At 35.9% G+C, this 26,661-nt stretch overlaps 2 protein-coding genes across 3 annotated transcripts; one reads left to right on the plus strand and one right to left on the minus strand.

Annotated features, from left to right (window-relative positions):
- Nucleotides 1–1,417: 1,417 nt before the first annotated feature.
- LOC132189759 (uncharacterized) lies at nt 1,418–17,358 on the plus strand. 2 transcript variants are annotated; one of them, XM_088510488.1, is made up of 15 exons: nt 1,418–1,724; nt 2,604–2,731; nt 3,092–3,163; nt 3,279–3,392; nt 8,749–8,817; nt 8,906–8,962; nt 9,992–10,045; nt 10,119–10,181; nt 10,366–10,428; nt 10,716–10,880; nt 10,959–11,114; nt 14,205–14,285; nt 14,401–14,462; nt 14,597–14,743; nt 17,027–17,358. In XM_088510488.1, the coding sequence occupies exons 1-14, from the start codon at nt 1,526–1,528 to the stop codon at nt 14,676–14,678; spliced, it is 1,365 nt and encodes a 454-aa protein (XP_088366614.1). In that variant the 5' UTR covers nt 1,418–1,525; the 3' UTR covers nt 14,679–14,743; nt 17,027–17,358. The 2 variants fall into 2 exon arrangements, with proteins under 2 accessions (XP_088366614.1, XP_088366615.1); XM_088510489.1 differs by lacking the exons at nt 8,749–8,817; nt 8,906–8,962.
- Nucleotides 17,359–23,500: 6,142 nt separating this feature from the next.
- On the minus strand, nt 23,501–26,422 carry NAC038 (NAC domain containing protein 38). The gene is made up of 4 exons (XM_059605332.2): nt 26,384–26,422; nt 26,025–26,241; nt 25,326–25,597; nt 23,501–24,201 (listed from the first exon to the last, which is right to left on the minus strand). The coding sequence occupies exons 1-4, from the start codon at nt 26,387–26,389 to the stop codon at nt 23,659–23,661; spliced, it is 1,038 nt and encodes a 345-aa protein (XP_059461315.1). The 5' UTR covers nt 26,390–26,422; the 3' UTR covers nt 23,501–23,658.
- Nucleotides 26,423–26,661: the final 239 nt, after the last annotated feature.

Raw genomic sequence — 26,661 nt, forward strand, 5'->3', positions numbered from 1 at the left:
AATTAACGTTCTTTTGGGACCGTTGTCCTTCGGCAGTGGCCTGAAAAGCATTCACAAAGCTCCACATTTTAATTAAATTAATGTCACGAAAAATAAAAATAAAAAATTCATTTTCACAACTTTCGTGGTATTTTTATTACTTTTTTTTTTTTAAAAATAAAATAAAACAATGGTAGGCATGGAGTTGACCAAATATGGCTAAAATTTAGAGAATTTTTTGATGGGTCAAGTTTGCAAATACAGAGAGTGGTGGGCAGTGAAAGAAAATGTTAAGTATTTTTCTAGTGTTTTCTCAACTGTGATATGACTTTTAAAATCACAAATAGACTAAATCATTAATGATAATTTTAAAAGTCACATCACGTTGAAAAGACATTAGGAAAACATTAAATAACACCTAGCATTTTCTGGCAATAAATAAGGTCAAGGAGGCCACTTACAATTTTTATATGAGGTTTTAAAAAATCTAAAAGAATTATTTTATCCAATCCAAATCATCCTACCCAATCTTATGGATATGTTTGGTAGACTAGAATGATGATTATTTTAGAATATAAATGACTATTAATAGGAACACGAGCAGCTAAAATAGAATGACTATTTCTATTCATTCTTTTGTTTTTCTTTTTTCTTTTTATATAATATTATTTTTAATGATGGATGGCAAGTGGTACAATATGATTGGTGTTGGCATAGTATTTGAAAAAAAAAAAAAATTGGATGGAAGTTGGAGTTAAAGACTTATTTGTGTTTTTTGTTTACTAAATAAAGTTTCTAGCAAATTTTTATACCTTAAGGAGTTGACTGCAAATAAGTTAAATCCCGTGGACTAAATTTGCACTTGTCCCTATTTCTTCTATGTCTCAATCGTAATTTACATTTCAGTTGAAAATTATGAATATTATATATATATATATATGTATATATGTATTTTTCTATTTTCTGCACAAATAAAAAACCCACATGCTATGGCCAGCAGAAAAAGTCTACAAATATTTTTGATAATGTCCTAAAAGGTATTTATTTATTTATTTCATTTTTAATTTAAAGGTTTTTTTTTTTAAATTTTAAAATGTATTTTTTTTATTGTTTTTTAATTTTTTTTTAATAAGATTTATGTTTTGTGTTTTAAATGATTTATTAATAAGTTTAAGAAAATTGTTTTTAAATTTTAAAAATTAAAAAGTGCTAAACAATTTATTAGCCTTTATTTCCAGACCTTATTAGGCGGCTACTACCCACCTACCTCCTTTGTTGACCTTTCCCAACCAAACCACGTAACCAAATTGTACAAACTCCCAACCGTCAGATGCCACCTAAATCGACACGTGCCACGTGTACGACAGATCGACTGCCTGATTTTTTTTTTTTTGAAAAAGAAAGAAAGAAAGAAAAAAAAAAAAAAATCTCTATTCCCTTGGCTCACGATGATGCTTGTTTATAGTTGCGAGAACTGAAACGGCGAAACTAAGAACTCCCTCTCTTTCTCACTGTCTCTGAGTTTTGTTGCCTCAGATTGCATGCCATGTCGGCCTCGAAGGTCGTGATTTTGTCAATCTTTCTAGCCCTAATCTTCACGCACATTAGGGCTGATGTTTCAATCGACGGAGAATTATCAGACAGTGGAGATGAGACCGTCAAGGTCGTCGGATCGGACGGCTCTGCCGATTCGTCCGCTTTGAAGATCGAACTGGACCAGCTCAAGTCCAAGATCCAAGCCCTTGGTTTGTTTCTTTCCTCTTTGTTTTCAAACCTTAGTGTTAGTGGCTTCGTTTTCAGTTTTTCTTTTTGATTTCTTCGGTTGTGTTTGGTTGCTGGGATGACTTAGGAAGAGAAAAGGTTTTTGATTTCACTCAAAAAGGGTTTTTTTTTTTTTTTTTTTTTTTTTTCAAAATTTTATTTGGATTTGATTTTTATACGATAAAGTTCCTTGAATTTGAGGAAAATTTGTTTAGTTTATTGCTGACCGGTGAATTTGAGGGAAAACTGCTGTAGTATAGGAGAAGTCTAGGATTTCTTCTAGCAAATCTGGTTCGTTTAATTTCTGTGATAAGCTAATCTTGAAAAGCTTGGCATTGTAGAAGATGTGAGTTATGGGAGATTTTTTTTTTTTTTTTTTTTTCTCTTATTCAGTAGTCAAATTTTAGGTTTTCTCGTATTTTGCTACCGTTTTTCTATGCATCAAACTAAAGCACAATGGAACAGTGATACGACTTCTGAGAGAGTGGCTAAGATCATATTAATCTGAGTCTCAATGGTAAAGAGACAGTAGCTTAAGTCAAAGGTTACAATGTATGGTGAAAAGTAGTCTTGTCTCTTTGGTGTATTAATTTGAGAGTGAATCATCTTAATATTATCTAAAATCTTCGTTTTTCTCTTAAATAAGTTGTGATATGGAGATATGGATCCATGTAGCGGACCCATTATTTGGGATTAAGGCTTAGTTGAGTTGTATTGAGTATCATCAGCATCAGCATCAAGAAGAGTATCACGATTGTTCACAGGAGGAAACTTTAACAAACGGAACTGAATTTAACTTTAACAAACGGAACTGGATTTTGTGAATGTTGGCTAACACCCTTTCTCTGTATCTGTTATTGAAGAGTCCCATGTCGATGAGAAATCCAAAGAATTGAAAGCAAAGGAAGAGGTTTTAGCGAAGAAGGAAAAAATCATTCAAGACAATTCAAATAACATTGCTTCCTTGCAAACTGAGATCTCATCGCTCCAGGTGAGACATTAGCATTAGACTCTATAAGACCAATAGCTTAATCCATTTTTTTTAAAATCATATTTCACTTCTCATTTAGATGAAATTAATAGTTATTATGGTTATATACTTAGAGACTGCTAGACTTGCTTAATTTCTTTCTACACAGGAGTGCATTGTCAACCACATTTTTGGATATCATTGTTCTTAAGTTTTGTGAACTCATGCTATAAATTGAAGGGAACATTCATAGCGTGGTTTTCCTTATAATTACATAATACAATTTTCTTTTGCGTGAAAAATTCGAAAAGCAAGGAACAGAAATACCTACATCTATGAGGTCTGTGTTGACAAAAGTTATTTATATTTATTATTTTTTAGCAAAAAGGGTCAATAGATGCTGAGGAGCAAGTCGGAAAGGCTCATGCACGTGCTGGTGAATTAGAGAAGCAGGTTAGATATCCAGAGAAGCAAGCACTTTACTCTGTTGAAAATAATTGATTATTTATTTTTATTTTTTTGATAAGTAAAATAATTGATTATTTATAATCTCTCATCTTCCATACAGGTAGACAAACTTAAAAAGGAATTAGAGACACAGAATAAGGAGAAGGTGGCTTTGGAAGCCCGGGTAAATGAAGCTGAGAAGAAAGTACAGGAATTGAGTTTGAAACTAGAGAGTGTAAGTTATTTATATGGCCGGTGCTTTTTTTAATAAAAGCCTATTATGTTATGGCTATGTTTCCACGCCTTCCCCCATTTTCTATTTCCTGTAAATACAGTTTTTCACTGGCTTCTGACATTACAAAAAACACAATTCCTTTTTAGCTTGTGCTTGTTGAAAGTGTGCATTTCATTTACAGTATTTAAGAGGTTTTGTGCTTCAACGTCTAGGAAATATGTTGATATGATTTTGTTAATGGAATTCTAGTCGAAAACTAAACATAAATGGTGTCCTTTATGAGTTTTTGTGTCATATCAAATAGCTTTGATGTTCCCAACTAGAAACTAAAGCCTTTAATTGTCATTTCAAATAGCTATATTGGTACCACCTTGAAACTAAAGTGAGTCTTAGCCCTTCTTAAGCCTATATGTATTATTCAAGGATTTGTGGAACTAATGTTTAGGAGGATACTTCTCTACTAAATTTATTGAATTGGTTCTTTCTCTTATACTCTCTTGAGAGAGTCACTGTACTCCCGAAGGGGTTGGGATGAGATGGGGGGATGGTGCAGACAGGGAAAGAGGTGGTTCAAAGGGGAAGGGGCAATTAATTTCCTTCATAGGAGTGGGTCGTGATGTGGTTCAGAGAGAGGGGTGGGGGAGAGTAACTCGTATAAAATAATATTGAAGGCCTTACTAACTACACTTTACCTTAAATACGCACTAGGAAAATGTCATAACAAACGATCCTTGCCTGAGCAGCAGAAAATTTAAAACTTTTTCTCTCATTAATAAAAACTCACCAGAGCTCTATCAATAGAACTTAACACATTACATGACTTGTCTAGCCAATCAACATTACATATACTTTTCTCCCATCTATAATTTATGTATCATCAAGTCATCAATATAAACCTTACATTCTATTGCTTTAACTTGATCTCTAGATCCCTGCTGCCTGTATTTGTTGCTTGCAGAGTAGCCATCACCCCCCACACTTCTGTGAACATTTAAATGTATAGTATTTTTGTTGTAACATTCTTTTGCAAAACTAACTTTCAAAAATATTTTTCTCAAACATTTTGTTGAAAACATTTCTTTCATAACTTTTCCTTTTGTAAACCCTTCTTTTATAAATGTTTCATTCATAAACATCTATTTCATAAAAAACTAGTCTTTCAAAAACATCATCTCATGCAAGATATTTCATACAACTTTGAAATTATATGTAACTATGCAGTATGCTTTCTTCACACATGCATACATACATACATACATATCCTCCAAAGCAAGGTTGTGGTTCTTGCACATCCCTTGTTGGCAAGGGACTGGTTCGTACATCCTTTCTCTTCCGGAACCCTATCGGCATAGCTCCCTTTGCCTAGGGCTAATGACTGGTGGACTTTGCCACTTGAGGCCACACCCTACCTAAATGTGTGTTGCACTGCCTCCAAAAATATAAAATACAGGATATTGGTGTTATCATTCATATTTCATTTCACATTTCATTTAATTTTCATAAAATTTTACACAATCACATAGACATTTCACTTCATTTCATGCTAAATAACCATACATATAATACTATTTTCTATAATAACATAACAAAACCACCAGTTAAAACATAACATGCATTGTTTTGCAATAAATATTTGTAAATCAGTTCAGTATCCCCTCTTGGAGAGCACTACTTGGTCTCACGCATGTGTCTACATTTTCTAATTTCTTGGAGCTATGTAATTCTTTTTTCTAATCAGTAGGGGATACTTTGTATATACCCTTTGTACATGGGTTGCGCTCCTATGCCTGTTTGATAATATATATATATATATTACTTATAAAAAAAATGTCGCACCATTTATGCTTTTTTTTTTTGATAGGTAAATTTGTATATATCAAAAACCCAACAGGGCGCAACACGATTACACAGGGAGTATAAAAGAGTGCGTCTAAACACCCAATAAAAACCCTAAGCTCCCAAGGAGCACCCACAAGGAACCCAAAAAGAACCACCCAAGAACCCCCGAAATCAAAACACCCTACACAAGAAACACCCTACACAAAGGCTAACCCTACACATGATCACCCCACATCCCTAACCCTACTCGAGCCACCGCCCCTAGCCTCAAAGTTATCGGAGCATTCCAAATTCTTCACCCCCAGCGGCATCTTTTTCTTATGAAGCTGTTTAGCTTCCTTATCCTTCGCTCTTCGTGTATAACACTTGGAAACATAGGATTGTTTATCTATCAAAGCTTTGGCAGGTGCAGGAGGAAAAGAGAAAACCGGAGAAACAATAGCCCTCACCGGAGGAACAGTAGCCACCACCGGAGGAACAGAAGCCTCATCCCCTCATCCTGCACTGAAGCCTCGCCGGATAAGTAGAAGCAATCGCAGGAATCGCCGGAGGAAAAGAGAATTGATTCACAGGCGAAACAGAAGCCACCGAAGAAACAGTAGCCACCACCGTAGGAGCAGTAGCGTCATCCCTCAAACTGCGCCAAAGCCTCGCCGGAGACACAGGAGTCGCCGGGGAAGATTTCCGTCCAAAATCCCCAATTTGAACATTCTCAGCAAACCCAGGAGACTCCGGCTAAGACTTATCCGAGTGCAACAAAAACCCATCGCTGAACTTATCGGGATCCAAAACAGGGCCGCAAACGGGAATTTGAACCACAGCTGACCCGGAAACCGACCCGGAATTATGCCCATCATAACCCAAAAAACCAACCCTAATCCGCTTACCTTTGGGCTTCTCACCCAGCCCGCGAAGGATCCGGTCCAACTTATCGCAGAAAAACCCTAATCGCCTCATCAACTTGTTCCTTCTAAACTTAGCTGCCGCCGCCACCGGAGACGAGAAGCTTTGCTCAATCAAGGGATGAGCTTTCTCCATTTCGTAACAATCCATCGCGAATCGTATTTCCACTCCAGCATTCCCCATCTCGAAACAGCTCGCCACCGGGAACAAGTCAATCTCTTGCGACGAAAGAAGCCGCGCCCCAGCAATGTCCGCCACCTCGCAAGAAGAAGAGCGCAACGCTTCGGCGAAAGACCGTCCATCTTTTGTCCCCGGAGAGGAACTCTCAGAATTCGAAAACCCTGGAGAACTCGCCTGCGCAGCCAGCAACGAACGCAGCTCAACCACGAACCTCCGCCAACCCCGCCCAGAGCGGGCCTCTGGGATCCAGATGATACCTTTCCGTTCGTCCTCTAGATAGGCAACCACCTCCAGGAATCTCCCAGCTTTGTTACTACCCCCGCTCACCGACAAAGACTTCCCTTCCTCGCTAAATTTTTTGACGAAATCTTCCTTCACCTGAGACTGAGACGCCTCTTCTACCGTAGCTGCCAACCAAGAAGCACTTCGCTGACCCACCAGAATAAGCCCTACAAAACCCTTCCTTCTTTCCTCCAAACGAAGCTTCGAAGCCTTCGTCGAGAAAAAGAAGGTTTTAGCTTCCACCGAAAACCGTCGCTCCATCCTAATCTACACGAACGCATCCCACGAAAACAGAAAACCGAGCTCTAGCGGGACGCGCCTACACGCGCCACCGTTGGGGTTCCAGTTCCAGCGCCTCTTGGTGTTCCAGCCTGACTTGGAACACCATAAAAGTAAAGTAATTAATAAGGAAATGCTAAAAACCATTTATGCTTAAAACGCTTTCATACATTTAATCATACATAATGCTAAAAAAAAATCTCTCTTTTTACATCCACAACTCCAACAAATCTCCTACCTGTTTTCCCTCCCTTCAAAACTCTTAAAACTTAACAAACACACACACACACGCACACACATTCATACACACCACTTCTTAACTTCGTTCTCTATCCGCCTACAACCCATATCCTACCAATCCTTACCCACATGCACACACACACACACATTCATTCGCACCACTTCTTAACTTCGTTCTCTATCCACCTACAACCCACTCACACATTCATACACACCACTTCTTAACTTCGTTCTCTATCCACCTACAACCCATATCCTACCAATCCTTACCCGAAGTTTCAAGCTTTTCCTAAAACTTTTCATGGGAAAGTCCCCCCACCCACACACACACACACACATATCCTTAAAACACTTCTTAAATCAACCCACATGTAAAAGATCTAACAAAAGCTTCAACTTTTAGGTTCAAGGCCAAAGAACATACCTTTTGAAGCTTGTTCCTCCTTCCTCTTGCACCAAAGCTCCTCCCTTTTCACTCTCTTCTTCCTTCCTCCTCAAGCACTCACTCTCTCTCTTCTCTCTTTTTCTCTCTTGCTCGCTGGAATGAAGAGTGGAGGCACAAATGGCTGAAAAACCTTAAACCTCCTCTTGTGATGCTGTCCCGTGTTCTTGTTTGAATGAGATTTCATTTAACATTCCACACGTTCTGCGTGTGGCCGAATTTCTGTCTTGTTTGCATGGACCATGTTTTGTTCAAACAAACTCTCCCAACATGCATATTGTGTAATTGGGCAACATCGCTTAGCATGTGGTAAAACAAGCATAAATTTCTCATCAAGTTTCAGAATCGCGCATATGACCCCTATTCGGAAAGCTTTTTTTGTCGCGCACGTCGTGGTCATGTAGCAAAGCTCAGTGAGCGTCGTTTCTGGCTTAAAATCCTTTGTTTTTCCTCCAAATCAGTGTTTCTAGTGTATTCTTTCCCTGTTATGGAATACTTCCCATTAATAATTTAATCCACAGGTTCTTAATTTATGTCTTTGAAGCGGCGTGTTATAGAGAGAGTGGGAAACAAGCTTCGGAGAATGGCATATGCTTCTTGAGAGGCGTAAGCCATCTCCCACCCTCTCTCTCTCCTACAGTGGCAAATTTGTTGTTGACTTTGAAATCATTTTCCGTTGACCTGTATTTTCTATGTGCACCAAACACCGGAAAGAATACGCCAAAAGATGGTTTATGCCAAAACAAGCGCAGACTTGGCGTTTTTGGTGGTTGTACTAGTGGTTATTTTTTCAAATATATGGGATAAAAGTGATTTTCTGGGGAGGTAGCATATTCATGTCTTAAGAACTGTAAGTGGAATTTTTCATTTGAGCAGGAGTGACTATTTGGTAATTATTTGTGAGTAAGCATACTTTTTGTTAGTTGGTATCAAAGTTAAGTAAAGTTTTGTGAGGAAGTACACTTTGTGTTTGTTGGCATGAAGGTAAGCAAATTTGGTAGGTTCCTTGTGGCTGAAATTGGGTTAGTGCGTTATTTTAATTTTTAATTTTTGTTCTCTATAAGCGACCATATATAATGTTACATATTCCTTTTTGATTCCAGTTATATGCAATTCAATATTTTCTTGATAATTTCCGCAAGAATGGTATAGTGATGCCAGAAAATGACTTTTTTTTTTTTTTTTTAACAGCTCCTAAAGGTTAATGATGAACAGAAGACCAAAATTCGTAAAATTGAACGGGCTCTTAAAGCTGCTGAGGTATCCAAGTTACTTCTGATAAGGCTCATATTATGTCAGATTCTTGATGATGGTTCTTATTTGCATTTTCTTTTTGGAATCTTGTTAGGAAGAAATGATTAAGGCAAAGTCTGAGGCCACTTCAAAAGCGAAAGAGTTAATTGAGGTAAAAAATTAAGCTGACTTAGTTTGTGAAGCTCTCTATCTCCCTATAGGCTACACATAAAGTTTGAGGGCATGCTTATCACTTTTGTACTTTACCTCTTCCTTTAAATACTAGATTTCCACTATGGTTTAGAGGGATGGACTGATTCTGTTATATCTCCCAGCCAGAAAATGTGGGAAATGCCATAATAATAATTATATAGTTTTAGCAAGGTTGGTGTTGATGTGGGGAATTTCTTTCTGCCCTTGATGAGGAGCTTTATCGGGAGGCCTGCCCTAACTTCACTGGGTGTGTAAGGGGTTTGGGAATTTTGTTTGGGATTGGTTGGGTTGGTGTTGTAATGTAGCCCAGAGTGTTCTTGCGGGTTTTTGTTGTGGGGCTCTTGGTGTTTCTTCTATCTGCTGGGTTTTGCGGGTGTTTTCTTTGTTCTTTTTGCTTTTTCTGTTTTGGTGTCCTTTTTGTATACTTCATGTATGCTGAGGGGTGCTTTTCACTTTTTTTTAATGATATTTCAATGCTTACCTATCAAAAAGAAAGTTTTAGCAAGGTTTTCATGCTAGGAAGCTTAGGAGTAGTTTAAGTCATCTGGGTTCTAATTCTATGGAAGAAGCTGTTTCATTCAGATTTTCGGATTTGGAAATTGATATATAATGTAACCAAATATATGTGAAACTTGAGCACATGTGCATTAAACATCTAATATGGTCATTGGAAATCTGAATATGCCACATGACGGCACAGACGGAACTTATTTTGGACTTCATTGTCAGAGGTTACCACTTACATTTACCAACAAGAGTTAAAAGCTTATATGCTGTTATGAGTGTATGGACTTGTGGTGTACACATGGTTTAGGCATTCAGTCATTGTTCTGTGGGTGGCATAACGTAAGTCTAGCTGACATTGCCAGGAGCTCATCAATGCATAATATCTTGCATGGTTACATATGTTGTCTTCTCTGATATTTTGTATACTACGAAAGGAGTTAAAACTGGAATTTGATTGCAAAACTAATGAAAATTATTTCAGGCTCATGGTTCATGGCTTCCACCTTGGCTTGCTGTACATTTAGTCCATGGTCAGGTAAACTTAGTGCAGTTGTGTTTTGCACAATTAGGATTCTTCGTATGAGCCCTGAAAACATAGCTTCTTGCAGTCCTGCATGGAGACATATTGGAATGAGCATGGGAAACCAGCCTTTGATATGCTGATTCAGAAGGTATTTTTTTAATCCTGGTTTCTATGCGGTTATTTGTTAGTTTTGCAGGTTAAATGTGGCACACTCTTTTGACTATGTAATGGGTGTTGCTATTTTCTTTTGGAGTTGGGGTGACTAGTTTGATTTTGTATCAAATGGGCATATTTTGTCAACCCACTAGCCTTATGTGTCAAATTTGTTCCAGGCCGTGGAGAAAAAGGCACAAGCTGAAAAATGGTCTGAACCTCACATAGAAACAATTAAAACTGTAAGCTGTCTTCTCGTTTTTGTGGGTTGTGTGTTTTGTGACTTCCAGTATTTCTTGTTGAGACCTGATTGGTTTTTTACTTGAGGAGTTATGAAGTGAGTTGATGGTGTTGGGTTGTTGGTGTTTGGCCCCCCTCCCCCCCCCCCCCCCCCCCCCCCTTCCTTTCCTTTTTTCTTTCTCTTTTTCTCTCCCAAGCTTTCCCTCTCTTTTTTTGAAAGTTGTTTTTGTTTGCAAGAAATGACTAATCTGGGTGCGTATTCTTCTCATTCTCTGTTTGTTGCTTGAAGAAATGGATCCCAACTATAAAGGATCAGTGGGTTGTGGTAAAAACAAATGTTGAACCACATGTTCAGTCGCTAACTAAAAAAAGTATTGAAGTTTATGAGACATCAAAGAGTGCAGTAATTCCACATGCTGTCAGAGTGCGGGAGTTTGTTGATCCTTACTTTCAGGTATATATTGTATTTCATGGTGTCCTACTTGTTTATCTGTTTGAACAAGAATCTGAAAAAGTTTTTTATGGGTGACAGGAAGCTAAAAGGGTCAGCAAGCCATACATTGATCAGATTGCTACTGTGACAAAACCTCATGTTGATAAAGTTCGGGTGGTTATAAAGCCGTATACAAAGGAAGCAATTAATGCTTATGGAAAGTTTCTAAAGTCTGCAACTACTTACCATCATCAGGTATCAGTATCAGTCTGCTGTCTTTTATAATTTTAGCTTTTCACTTATATTAAGGTATCCATGCTCCTTAAGATTTCTTGTTGTCTTTCTGATGGCATTTGGTCATTATTTTTTTCTTTTCTTTTAGGGAACTGGTGGCAGGTTGACATGAATAACATGTTGCACCTCTTGATAGGATCCATGAATAGAGACTTCTAAGCATTTTGAAATAATTCTTTTTTTCTTTCTTGGTTTTGAGACTGCATTGATGGTAAAGTCTGGAAACAACAGTTACTTTAGAAAGTGTTTAAGATTAAGAAAGTGCTCTACATATCATAAAGTTTTATTTCTTCGTTCTTTTTTGGGGATTTTGAGCTCATGTTGGTAAAATTAGCCAACAATTGCTACTGACTATTGTTCAGAGTTTGCTGCTCATATAGTTCAAATTTGCTTAAGTACCCTTAAAAATTCTTAAAGTATTCCCTGGGCCTGCTGTTTATTATTGATAACGTCCTAGGCACCCCCACCCCCCCCTCTCACGAATGATTTTGTGCAGAACTACTTTAGACATACGTTGTATTAGAATAACAGTAGAAGGTATTATAAATAATCTTCCATCTTCCAATAAGCTCTAATTCCAATGAAATTTCCTCTCCTTATAAGAATGGGATGGAGGGTAAGGTTTTGGGTTAATTCTGGTTTAGTGTTTGTGTAAATTACCAATTAGAAAAAAAAAATGCCAAATATTTATGATGGCAATTTCTTCTCTCTCTCTCTCTCTCTCTCATTCATCAAATCCCCAACTGTCCTTACGAAAAGTATCTCACTTTCAAACCCTAAAATTTTCCATTTCTTCAAAAAAAAAAGAAAAAGAAAAAGCAAAACCCTTTATTTTTTAGTTTTGGGCAGTCTCAGTCAAATGAGCTTCGGTTGAGGGTTCGATCGAGGCATTTGGTCACATGCCCAATAGATTGAGCTTCAATTGGGGGTTTGATTGGGGCATTATATGCTAGGGTAAAAGTTTGTTTGATTTTGATTTCCAGTGCGTATACGAACTGTGAAAACGTGACCTATCGATCCTTTAGACCTTAAGAATTTGAAGCTAGAGGTGTCAAAAAAGTTACCACAGGGATTACTGTCTATGTGTGTATAGCACCTCGTGTAAGAAAATACTAAAAGAAAATAGAAAAGTGTAATGAACACATAAAATAATATGGATGAAGATATGTTATGGTGAAAATAGATGGAGCATGTTAAAGCTTGTAGGCATTTGATCCAAAGCACGTTAAAGACACATGAATTTGGCAACCCGTAGAAATATGATGCCCTTACACCCAATTTTGGTTGTATAGAAATATTTGATTGTTGGGGCATTGATTTTATGGGACCTTTCCCACCTTCTTTTGGAAATCTCTACATTTTTGTAGCAGTTGTTATGTTTCCAAATGGATTGAGGCAATTCCATGCAGGACCAATGATCATAGAATTGTCTTGAAATTTTTTAAAAAGAAATCTTTTATCAAGATTTTTCTTTCTTGTTTTCTTCTCCCCCATATGACATTTAAAAGTGCATTTCTTCTAAATTTCTGCTGGTTTATTAATTCAACTTCTTAATGGAGTAATTAACTTGACTCCAGCGTTAGTCCAGCAAATCACTCATTGTACTAGATATTAAAGTAATAGTATGACTAGAATATGAGTAATTGTTTTTTGTTCAATTGTGGTAGCTATGAGCAAAACATAAGTTTGGATTAAGAGGTAAATATCTCTGTTGCTTATACCATTTAGAATCTCATAACTGTTGCAGTATATTTCTCTGTTTTCATTGACATTTTGGCCATTCTTTGGAAATGCTTATACATTATCATCTTACCATACCATGGTCTGTATCTCATAAGGGGTGGGCAAGACCCGCCCGGCTCCAAGCCGACCCGCGTTTCTTTCTCAGAACTCCTATTCTCCCAATCTCGCTATTCTGCAGCTTGTTTCATTTGGACCTTTTGGCTTCCCTGTGCTCTCTCTCTCTCTGAGAATTGAACTAATTGCTAATGAGTCGCGTTCATTGCAAAGAAAATGGAGTGGGATTGTGGGGGAGAAAGTGGATTGGGGAATTGGAAAGGCTTTTGAAGAAAAAAGATTGGTTTGTTTGACAACTAAAGGTGCAGAAGAAGCAGAGAAAAGTCTGGTTGTGTTGTTAATGGCGGATTGGTGGAGTTATCTAAGGGATCTCACTGAATTGGCTTTCCACATATTCATTCCTAACCTTTCTAGGTTTTCTGGGTTCTTGTAGTGGTCTGGGTGTTTGAGGGTTTGTTTTTTTTTTTGTTTTTTTGAGAAATGCTAGGGGTACCAAATTTTTTACTAAGGGATGGGGTACAAAATGACGTGGAGCTTATTTCTTGGTATATGTAGCATTTTTCTTAATTAATTATTGTGATTTTCTCCAAATAATAAGTTTCACATCATTTTGGTACCCATCTCTTGGTAAAAGATTTGGCACTCTTACAATTTTTTTTTTCTTCTAGAAATGTTAAGCCCTAGTCAAGCCTTGTAGTGATTTCCTACTCAAATTTTTTCTCTTTAGACCTTACTCTGAAAAGTAGAGCAAATCGTATGTTGGATCTTCTACTTTTTTTTTTTTTTTTTCTTGGGATATATTGAAGGAGATGGTTGTCTGTAAATCAAGTTTTGTTTTGAATAGTATTCAGTTTTTTTTTTTAAAGATTGAATGTGTCAAAGTTGATGGATTTTCCGATGGAATACCTGACCCAGAGCCGACCTAAAAATTCCAGCATCGTCCGGTTATGACGGAATTTGTCTTGGGGTTGGTAATGGTATTTTTCGTTTGCCCCTCATCGGGTTGGAATTTCCTACTCGAAGGGGTCGGTAACCACCCCTACTTGTAGCATAGAAGCATTAAACAAAGCCTAGAATTTCATTGGTTTACTCCCCAGTCAGGGATTAATTTTTATGTTGATTTAGTTAGATATAGAATCTGGACTCTAGACACACACACACATGTTTCATATCTGGTTATATCTTATATTGCTTCAACAGTTGTTATCTTAGAGTTTGTAACACGTTATAGTTATTTTCTTATGCTTTGTTAAGATTCAAGCCACTGTGCAAGAGAAGCTGAAAAGGCATGAGCTGACAAGACCTCTTGCTACGAAAGAGTTGGAATGGTTTGTGGTATGTAATGATTGTGCATATCCTTTTTTTTTTTCAAAGAAAAACTCAAAGCTTATTATTTATCTAGATTAATTGACACTGAACACATGATTTACTGGTGATCCTAATGGTACAGGCCTCTGCTTTGTTGGCCCTGCCCATCATCATACTCTTTAGAGTTGGTTCTGCTATTTTCTGGTCAGTTTCTGAATTAGCTTTTCAATTTAATTTTGCACTTTCTTTTTATCAAGGTTTAGAAACATATTTTATTTATTTATTTTTTCTTTACTGTTGAATTTTTGTGACATTGTTTATGTGCCTGATCTCTTCAGCAAAAAGGCAAAGAAACCTACTCGAAATGCTCATACCAACCATGCACGTCGTAAGGCTAAACGGGTCCATCCAGGCAACTAGAGTACAGCCAGATCATCTGCTGGTTTTTTATATTTGTTTTTAGTGGGGGGAGGAGACTATCTAAGGTATGTTTCATCATAATCATTTTAAAAGAGAATTCCATATTTTTGTGTTATTTGAATTCCTTGTGCCTGGCAATGAAACTTTTCTGTATGCATAATACTCCTTAAAAAAGTTCATCAGCATCTCTATTATTGGCATTATGTTTTTTATGATTGTGCTACTCTTCTGATGTTAAGGAGACTTGTTCTTTCATGAATGTTTGGATTGGGATTAACATCTTACTTGATGTCTCAGTTATCATCTTTTTTATGTTTCTTACCACTTCAAGATGGGGATCTACTTAATTCACTTTTGAACCAAGACTGGAAAAACTTGAACTATGTGCTGCGTCATTGCTGCGTTATCTTCTTCCTGAGTAAATCTAAAATTTCAACTCTTATACGGCTCTTGCACGATTGTGCTGATGTGGAATGCCGATAAACCATTGGTTTATGGGCATTTTTTAATAAAGGTTGAGTCAATGGCTTATGAGCACTCAACGTTAGTCCAGTTGTACAGGAGTTGTATAAGAATTAAGTTTGTAGTATTGCTCCTCCTTCCTTGCTTACGGTTGTAGAACACTAGATGCTTCCATTCTCGTTGTTCACTCACCTTATTGCTTCCATTCTGTTTTCATTTATTCTTGTTTGCTTGAAATTCACTCTCATTTTTGAAGAATGGCATTTCTTACTATTAGTTTGATGCCACTGCTCTTTTCATATTACTCATCTCCTATTTCTTTTTTGAACTACTTATATTAGTTCACTTATCATGATTTCAATTCCTCCATAGTATTGGCAAAAGAAGGAAGCTGACTTAACCTTTCACACCATCCTTCTCATTTGTTGCTTTTTCTCATGTTATAGTTTTCTTTTCTTTGTTTTTGGGCTTTGTAGGCGAGGCCAAATCTCCTCTTAACCTGAGATATGTAGAAGCTCTGATGTAATTAAAGTGGTTCCACCTATTGGTGGGAAATTAGTCATCCATCCACCTAATGAACTAGCAGTGTTGCATCCCTTTTCTCTCAATCTGCCCAAAAAGATACTGAATTGTGAATAGCATGTTGTTTTCCTTTTCCTTTTCTTTCCTTTTCTCTTTTGCTGGATGATTCTGGCAGTTGCTTGTTTAGCTCCAATAGTTATTAGCTTTTCCACCTTTCTTGCTCTCTTTTCTCTTTCTAGTTAGGCGTTCTCTTGTATACTTTATGTGTACTAGGGTTGCGTCTCTCTGTGCTTTTTGGTTTATACAACATTACTTATCAATAAAATAAAATAAAATTGGAAGAAAGTCGCAGTAAAAAAATATCTCATTGACATCTTTTGCATGGCAACAAGGGACGCATGCTACTTTTGACAATTCTGTAAACAATTGATCATAGCACTGGACTAACTCTGATCCTAGTTACCCAGACCGATATAAATACAAAAAAAAGGAGGGGGACTCCAAAATTCCTATCTTATAATGTGTTTTTCTTGCATTAAAATGCCATACTCTTGTTTGATTAGGCACAGGGTTTGCAATACTCTTGTTTGTAAAAATTGAAGCTTCAGTTGTCGTTGCCATAGCATTTTGTACTTTGATGTAAGACAAGCCCTAAAGCACCAGCTGTTTTGGTCTTTCTTCCTGGTACTAACAACACTTGCTAGTGGCCATTAAACTCATCTTATCCTAAGAGGTAGTCGGAAAGAAAATTTATCTTATGTTATTTGGTTTTGTTTCCACCTTGGAGGTCAAGCTACAGTACTTGAAGGGGTATGCTAGCTAACGCGAGAAAAAAGGGCTGGCTATCATAAGAAACTTTATAAGAAATATACAAGTGAATCTTTAGGATAATGGTAGTTGGATAGAGATATTCTCTTCTCAATACAGAACAAATAGAGGATTAAATGCTGTCAAGAGAGCCAACTATGATAATGCACAAAGCTATCTCCAACTGGGAATTAGGGCTCGGAGACTCAGATCTTTTGAATAGTAGGTTTATGATTGTACTTTTCCGGAATAATTATGAAGCTGGTCGTGTATTTCCACTTGTTTGGTCATTAGTTGTTTTCATGTTGTTTGGTGTATATATATACACATCAATTTATGATTGTACTTTTCCGGAATAATTATGAAGCTGGTCGTGTATTTCCACTTGACCAATATGATTGTACTTTTCCGGAAGAATAATTATGAAGCTGGTCGTGTATTTCCACTTGTTTGGTCATTAGTTGCTTTCATGTTGTTTGGTATATATATATATATCAATTTTTGTATCGGGGGCTTTGGTTTCATATTACTTGATGTACAAATTCTTTTGACTGCAGATGGGAGATGCACTCTCTTTGTAATGGCTTTCTCCTTGTTGGTGAAGTCTGATCCTGCCCTAGTCATGGAACTACAATGTTTTTGAAGATTTGACTTTTTCTTTGTGAAGAAAATTTTCAGAACCTTTGTCACACTTCATAGTTAGATGTCCAACAAGTCTAGAAATTTCTTGTATCATGGGCCGTGTTATTTATGTTGATAGGGGTGTAATCTTATTTTTTGAATTCTTGGTCATCTTATATTATGTTCTGTTTGTTAGAAGTTAGAACCATATTTTCTTTGCCTATTAACCACGATAATTTTCCATCTATTTATGTGATCTTTTTTTTTTTTTTTTTTTTTTTTTTTTTTTTTATGGAGATAACTATTGTTTTTTGTTCTTTTTACTTTTTATATATGCTATGTTTCTACTATATACATAAAATATGATAAAAAGAATTCAAAATATGAATGAAGTATTTTATAGCACGTGTCCCAAAAAGTATATCTATCAAATTCAATGAAAGTCTTTTAACTAATTATTTGTAAGAAACTCCTCATCTGTTTGCAAGAAACTCATGTCAAAACAAGATGAATTAATCTATCAATATGATGGTATGGTTTTGATTCTCTTTCTCTATCATTAATCCTCGACATAATTTTGTAATGGAAAATAAATTGTGTAATTTTGGACAATTAATTATGTGAAGTTCAAAATGATTCAACTGAGATTTCTAATTAATTTTCTCATATTAAGAAAAATCAAAAGGATAACATTTTTTTGCCAAACTATATATATATGTCGTATGAATTTATATGATTTATAAAGATCGCCTATCATTTTAATTTGAAATTATACAGAGAATTGAAGAAAAAACCTTTTCTTGTTATCCTGAAACTGAATTTATTTTTAGGGTTAAATACCAAATACCTTCCTGGGTTTGGTACATTTATTTTTACCTCTCTGGGGTTTCATTTTTATCACAGGACTCTCCTGGAGTTTTGATAAAGGACCAAGTTAGTTTATTCGTTAGTTGATCGTTAGGACTGACAAGTGGACCAATCAGATGTTGATACGTGGCACATATTTAATTTTTTTTTAAATTAAAAAAAAAAAAAAAAGAAAAAAAATTGGGGGTGGCTCCTTGGCCATTTGGGGGTGGCTTAAAAAAAAAAAAAATTAAATATGTGCCACGTGTCAACATCTGATTGGTCCACGTGTCAGTCCTAATGGTCAATTAACGGATAGACTAACTTGGTCCTTTATCAAAACCCTAGGGGGGTCCTGTGATAAAAATGAAACCCTAGAGGGTAAAAATAAAGATATCAAACCCCAGGAAGGTATTTAGTATTTAACCCTTATTTTTATGATTTCATCCATATCCGTTCTCCTAATCTCAAATCCTAAATAATATTAATGATGAATAAAATCTATGAGAGGAATTTGGGGAGGGCCAAAAGGGGAAACAAGAATTGGAGATTTATGGCCATAGACTGGGCAGAGGCAAGTGATTGCAAGCAAAAAAGAGGGGTTGGGGTGGGTAGGAAATAGGAAGAGATAAAACGTCTCTCCTTACGTTTTCATTTACTTTTTGAGATAGTACTACAATTATATGTGTAGATGGAAATTTGGTGAATGTCCAATTACTTCAATCGTTTTATATACATAGCTTCTTAATGATTGGATTGTCACGTTGTTTACAACACGACAAGTAAACTAATAAATAACAAATTTTAGGAGGCCATTAGTCATTCACTTCAAACTCTTTCCCTTGCTAACATATACCACTAAAATCTTTCTGAAACTTGTGAGGGGCTTCTATGTGGCTTTGCCGTAGGCCAAGACAAAAGGAATATTTGGTCACTATTCAGCATAATGTTTTTACTAGCTGCATCCGCACAATTATTGTGGTTATTAAATACGATTATTATTCGTTATCCACATTTTGAGTAATGAGCCTATTTTAGTCCCTTGGACCTTTTTGGGTCTCTATTACAACCTATCGTTTATAACTTACATATTTTTAGTGTTTTGGACTTGTTTTAAATTTTTTATGCCCTATTATTCTAAAAATATATTGATTTCACTTTGCTTTTGCCTTTTTTTCCCAAGTGAATGAGTAAATTGTGAAGAAAAAACCTAAAATAAAGTAAACGTAACATATGTTATTAACCGCATCCGCAAAAATCTCTATCTGCAACCGCATATGCGGATAGTGACTTTTGTTAACGGCATCCGCATCCGCATGTACTGATAACGGATAGTTGCAGATAGCAGATGCGGGCAGTTAATATCTGCTCGCATGTACACTCCTATCGCATCCATCTATGAACCTTGAACGCCCCAAGTAAACATGTGATCTTGAAATTAGACCAATTCTCATGAGGACGATTAAGCCCTCTCTTGGTAGATGAAATGGCAAGTCACACCTTTTTTTTGTTTTTCCTAGTAATGTGTTGATTGTCAATGAAGGCAGTTCTTGCTACTTTGAACCAATGCCATGCAATATCTAGGGAGTTGCATGGGGTGCAATATGTAAAAATTGGATAGGTTATTTTAAATGAATGACACAAATTTGCCACGTTATTTACCAAGTTAAAATTTACTTCGCATCTCATTTTCAGCAATCTCTGCCACCGCCGCTTTTCCTTTGTTCTTCTGCCACTTCTACACCACCGTCAAGCTTTAGAGGAGGAATCAGCAATCAATGCCAAAACCTTCCAAGGGGAGTGGTTGCTTTAAAAGCATTGAACGGAAAAACATAAAGGTTAATGAACCAAGACTTTTGCCTAATCAGTTTCAACAAGTGCCTAATTAGTTTGATCCTTTCTTGCATTTTTTCTATTTTCTGGGTTTCTTTTTTTATTCTTGTCATACATTATGACATAAGGCATTTTTTTGGTCTTAACAGTGGTACTTTTTATGGTTTTATGGTTTTATATTTTATTCTAGGCCTTGAAAATGGTACTTGATTGTTCAATTTGCTGGTTCCCATAAATGGCAAGGAAGTAAGGCTACATAGGATTAATGGTATGATTGTGATTGAAACTCCTACTAATCTATGCAAACTAATTTAGTTTGTTGTATACGAGCTTTTGATTGTCTATGTAAACTAATTTATTTGGTGTACACACTCATTTGGGTGAATTTTTGCAATGAATTTTATTTGATTGTAATGATATTTTTATTAAATGTTTAATATTTTATTTGGCTGGAACACTTTTTTTTCTTTTCTAATTGAATGAGGGAAAATGATTATAGGGGATGATCTTTCTCATTTTTGATCCAAATGGAAGAGAGAATAGGGGACCCTGTGGTCATGCTTCCAAAAATAAGATGGGAACAGTCCATTTGACTAAAGCATGTGCATAAAAGTTGGCATATCAAGATTCTTTCAAAGCATTCTAACTTTGAAATGAAACTAAAGCTAAACTAACATTAGCAATACAATTAGCAAAAGTCCAAGAGGAAAATAAAGGAGGGTTGTTAATGGCTAGCACCACTAAAAGAGCATCTTCTTCCAAGGAAAGATGGTTGCAGCCCAAAGATGCTACCAAGCGGACAGCCAACAAGGCTACTAGAGCCTCCCCTTGCATGGCATCTTAAGTGCGAAGCTTCTGAATGCCGCTCCAATAATGGAACCACTCTCATCACCAATCACAGTTGTTACAGCAAAAGAACCTTTAATAGCAGCATCAAAATTACTGGCTAGAACACTTAGACTGGTAATAGTTATGAATCATGCCTTACTAATGTGCTACATGTCATTTTAAAGAAAATAGACATTTTATTTTTTAAATGTGCATTATCAGGGACCTGGACCATTAGCAACAACCCTGGAGTCAATGCTAATGGTAGATCATCATAGTCGAATACTGGGTCAACACTAATGGTAGACCATTAACATCAACTCTAGGGTTGCCGCTAATGATAGACCATTTGTGTTGACATAAGCTTTCGGTTTTAAACTCATCAACGTCGATCTAAAAGTTGTTGTTGTTGGGTCATAATTAGCGTCGACTTTAATGTCGATGCTGATGATCATTAGCATCGACTTGTCATCGCTTTCGATCAATAGCTTTGATTATTGGACTTTTAGCTGGGATATAATGATCAATTTTTTTTTTTGACATGTCCACACAAGATGGAGGAGGAGAGATTTGAATTAGTAATTTCCGCTTCATGAGGCGTGGTTCTCAGCCAATTGAGCTACTCCTTGGGGACTGGTTTTTTTTTTTTTTTTGTAGTGATTTAAAACTCATGTTAAATAATAATAATAATAATAATAATAATAATAATAATCACACACTTATAACAAGTATAATTTTGTCTCTATACTTTTGAAGTGAAAAACATGCCTGAATACGAGGGCTTCTATATAAATGGTTTATTTTCATTTTAAGTGAAATAGAAATTATTGTCATTGTTTTAGGTAAAGATCATTGTCCATTAAATAACGGGATGAGTTGACATATATATATATATATATATATATATATATATATATATATAATTGGGTGCATGGTTGAAAGTATACATCGAACTTCATTTTTTTCCCTCGTGCATGGTCATCAAGCTAGGCCAGGACCATATTTGATATGGCGGGTCACAAAATGATCCGAGTTTTATTTTATTTTATTTTTTTTAAAAAAAGGGAAGAAGAAGAAGAAAATGTATGATTGTTTATTTTTTATCTTTTAAGTTCATATTAATTATTAATTAATTAATTATTGTTAATATGTGATTATTTGAGTTAATTAGATAAATTAACTAGAATCTTTAGCAATCTAATCTCGAGTCTCTTTGTTTGTTTTCTAGTATGTATGATACATACTACTAGAGAATTCTCTAGTAGTATACTATGTGTGATACGTGTCTCTCTTACACACTCAATTACAATAAATATTTAAGCTATCTATCACATTATGATGAGAATTCTCTTTTATCTTTTTAAATACTTATGTTCTCACTATGAAGTTATAAATACTACTATAAAAATAAAGTTATGCAAGTTTATATGAGTCGAATTGAGTTTATACAAGTTAAAGTTGTTTTTAAAGAATAAGCTTAAATTTTTGTTCATTTAATAAATGAATTGAATAAGCTCATTGAACCAGGCTGTTTTAATGAATAAGCTTACATTTCTGTTCATTTATAAGAGTCAAACTTGAGTTGTTTATGAACAACTTGGTTCATCTACTGCCCAACGGGAATAGGATCCTCTCCAGTTCAAATGAATTGGACAATATCCAGTTAATTATAGTAAATGAGTATTTTTGTATTTTCACTTTTTGAGGAGACAAAAATACTCCTGTATTATAACTAACTGGATATTCTCTAGTTCAAATGAAATTGAGAAGATCCTAATTCCTGCCCAACGTATGTACATCACTAGGCTGGGTTGCTTTTACTTTCTTCTACTTTTTCCTTTTCTTTTCTCTCTTCTTCTTCTTCTTCTTCTTCTTTTTTTTTTTTTTTTTTTTTTTTTTTGGCTTTTTGTTTTTTTTTTTTTTTTGAAGGAGGACCATTTCCACCTCTACAAAGGAGGACCATTTCCACTTCTAATCTAAAAGAAAAAGAGAGTGAAAAATGATTAGTGTTAATATTTTTCTCATAATTTTTTCATCTCATCTTACAAATCAACCATTAGATTTGTTGATTTATGTGGACCCCACATAAGTCAATGGAGGACTACACAGATCAAATGGTTGATTATTATTATTTTGATAGGAATAGAGTGATATCTATAGATGGCAAAACCACACTAAGCACAACGCTCTATAGAGATAATATCTGAAATATAATGGGGGACTTCCTCAATAAGACCTTGTTCCATGGTTAGAGATAGCGCTTCTTTCGCAAGGCAATGGGTTGCACCATTGAGATGTCGTCTAACATGACTAACCTTCTATCTTTGCAGACAATTTAATACCCCTCGAGCTTCCTCAATAAGATGTCTATATATAGTGGCTCGAACTCCTTCCATCTTTTCTAAGTAGCCAAAGTAGCCAAAACCTCTCCCATCCCACCTCTAACTATCACACTGATACACATCGTCATTCTATGATTGTCTACAGCGGCATTCCAATTTACGTTAACAAAGTCATTATTGGGGGCTTCCCATTTGAGACCGTTTGTATTCCCCCTAGTGGCAGCTCCCTCTTTCCGAGAATTTGCTACTTGATAAGCCTCCAGCGAATCCATGGCACACTTGACCATTGTGATAGAAGGGCTGATCTTTTTCCCTTGAATAAAGACATTATATCGAAGCCATAATTGTTATGCATCCACCGCCATAACGGTTGATTATTGAATTTGTAGGAAAATATGAAAAAAAATATGGCTAAATTATTGATACAAATCATTTATCTTACTTTAATATTACTTGATATATTCATCATCTTTTTAATTAGGTAAGTAAATAAATAATGGGAAAAACCTTGGAAATTATGTGTAACTAAATTTAGTAATTTCCTTATTGAGAAACCGTGAGTTTGATTGCAGGTTTGTTACCAATCAACACGACAATTATGTGATCGAAAAGGATCATCAAAATGTACTACCTTAACAGAAACAAAAGTATCTCTATGACTGCGACCACCTTATCTATTCTACATTTATAATAGATTTACACTCCGAATTCTCTCCCCCTTAATAGGGAGGCCAGTAGTTCTCAAGATCCATGCAATGGTCCACGCCCATATACCTATTCCCAGCTGGGTTTGCATGATTCATTTCCGTGCCATAGCCTGAGGTTTCTCCAGTCATCATGGAGGAATTGACATGATCTTGTGGATGCATTGCTGCCGGATGAGGAGGTGCCGGAGCCATGCCTCGTAAAACTGGCGGTGCCCCTGCCCCTCCTAGATTCAAATTTAGCCCCGATATTGTGAAACATCCTCCTCCTAGTGGATAGCTCATCTGGGGTTGCATCGGCAGGTGGTTGACACTCGTCGACCCGCCGCCACCGCCTCGAAAAACCCGTGCAAGCTCCGCGAGTTCTGCGTTGCTCATGTAATTCCGGCCACCATGGAACTGAGTAGGATCTCCCAGCTGCATCATTGGTGATGGTACAACATGAGTAGGAGCCATTTCCAGGTTGTAGGGATTCAGCACTGCCCTTGGTTGGTTCGAGGGAAACTTTTTTGCGCCAGCACTCTTCTGGAAGACTCGGCAAACCACCCATTCATCCTGCTGCATAAACAAAAAATGCCCAGGGTTAATTAATCCATCTACTAACAAAATAAACAAATCCATATATATACAATAAGTTATATTACAATTTGCATTAATCCCAAGAGTAATTCAAGTGATGAGACTAAGATGGAGAGGGGCATGAGGTTGTGAATTCAAAACTCACCAACTTACCAATAGATAAAAAGAAATACATCTTTCTTTCTTGCCTATGTTTTTTTTTTCCTTGCGTTTCTTGAGCTTTTTGTTTAGCCCAAATTTCTGGTTTTCCAGGTTAATTTCACAAGTATATATACTTCATGTATTTGCGTATGATTTCTACTTACTTTTATATATATAGACTAAATTGTTCATTCTTGGTGTGTTTATCTTGAATAAATCCATTCTTTACACAGATGACGTAGTATGAGTTAAATGACCATTTAAATAAACTTTTTTTTTTTTTTTTACCTTCATGTAGCTCATACTACATTACTGATACAAAGTGAGTATGATAAAATGAGTGTAAAGTGTATTGTTGAGATTCAATAATGTTGCTGCTCTGCTCACTTGGACGGATCTTACATACCTTGCGGAGTGCGATTTTGAATGCCATAAAAGGATTTAGTTTCTCTCATTGGACACCAATTAATAATCAGATGAGATGGTCAAATGCCCGATTCAACATGTGTCATTATTCATTTATCTGTGTACAATTACTACACTACTACTTTAACACGGACCAAAATTACATGCGTTATTTAACTTCGACGTGTTCATGCTTGGAGTATATATATAGGTCATCATCATCATTCATCAGTCATATTCATAGCACAATTAGTATGATCGATTCAGACATTAAAAGCAAAAGTAGTAAAAGAAAGAAAGAATTTTTTGTAGTTCAGTTTAGGAAATGATTCAAAGTTACCATAATTACTATATATATATATGATAATCCTATAGGAACCAGAATTCTTGCTGAAAATTTTAAAAATTGTAAATGCCTCTATATGTGTTCAACAAGTACATTTTTTTTGAAGAACAAATTAATCCATATATACAATATAATACACATGCTTGAATTATATATATATATATATATATATATATATATATATATATATATATATATATATAGTAGGTACCTTGGTATTTCTAAAGGCAGCTTTTGAGTGGATGCGATATTCATGCATGACCCAGTTAGTTTTCTCTCCTCTTGGAGCTCTACCTCTATAGAAAACCAAAGTCTTCTTCATCCCAACCAACTCCGACGTTTCGCTGTTGAAGATCTCCTTGTCTTTCCCTGTCGTTTTCCAGTAACCTGTGTTTGTCGCTCGGTTTGTCCTCACGCCGGTCGGGTATTTCCGATCCCGAAGGCTGAAGAAATACCACTCTTTTTCTCCCATTTTCGCCTTCCCTAGTAGGCACAACAGGTTGAGACAAAATACGAAACAGAAAAAATTAAAAAAAAATTAAGTCAAATAATTAGATAAGAATTTTGTCCATGTTCGTTGAGAAAAAAAAAAAAACGAAAAGAATTTCTGTTATCCTTATCACAAGAAACGAAGACGACATTTTCTGTATATTACGAAATTTATTACTCCCTGGCCTCTTCGAAGGGATCATGGGGGGAACCCTAATGAATTTTTAATATGAATTAAATTCTCACATGCAACAAAGTCCGCATATTTTCTGGAAGCATGGGACAAAATACTTGATATAATATAACAAAAAAGAAAAGAAAAACGTGATCAAATAATATGTAATTAGGTTTTAATTCATCCAAAAAGGGGGAAAAAAAAAAGAAAAAAAAGTAGGTTAATTTTAGGGTTAGAATAAAGTACCTGGAAGTTCCCATGGCTCGCATTTGTTGAGATCAACATCACCAATAGCCTTTCCTGTAAAAGTAGGATCAGAGATCTTGTTAATGAGATAGTAAGTGATGAGTTCTTCATCAGTGGGATGGAATCGAAAGCCTGGTGGAAGGGTTTCCTCCTTTGCATGATCTCCTGTCATGTCTATCTCCTTGCTTTGCTCCTTCCCCTTCTGGCTACTTTGCTTCTGCACCAAGGAAAAAGTGACATTAAATGAGATTTCTTTTAGTTATAAGTATGAAATTCTTCCTCAATGATAGTAAGGAAGAAATTGATGATGTATGTATATATGTTGAAACCTTTTATGGAGCTAAAAGGTAATAACTTACCTGCATGGATGAGAGAAGATGGATGGATTCTTCAACTAGGGTTTGCTCTCTTTGTCATGTCATTTATTGACCAGAAAAGTATAGGGTAGCTTGTGGGATATATACTAGATATTAGATAATGATGGTGAAGGGTTTAGGAGCCTCTCACTAGTACTCATAATGCACAAGAAATTAAGGGTGGATGTTATAAACAAATGAGGATGTGTTTGTGAAGCTCTCACCTACTATGGGTCTTCTCATACAAGGTATTTGCCACGTCAAATGCTTTAATATTTAAT

Source organism: Corylus avellana, chromosome 9 (assembly GCF_965113065.1).
Source record: "Corylus avellana chromosome 9, dhCorAvel1.hap1.2, whole genome shotgun sequence".
NCBI lineage: Eukaryota > Viridiplantae > Streptophyta > Magnoliopsida > Fagales > Betulaceae > Corylus > Corylus avellana.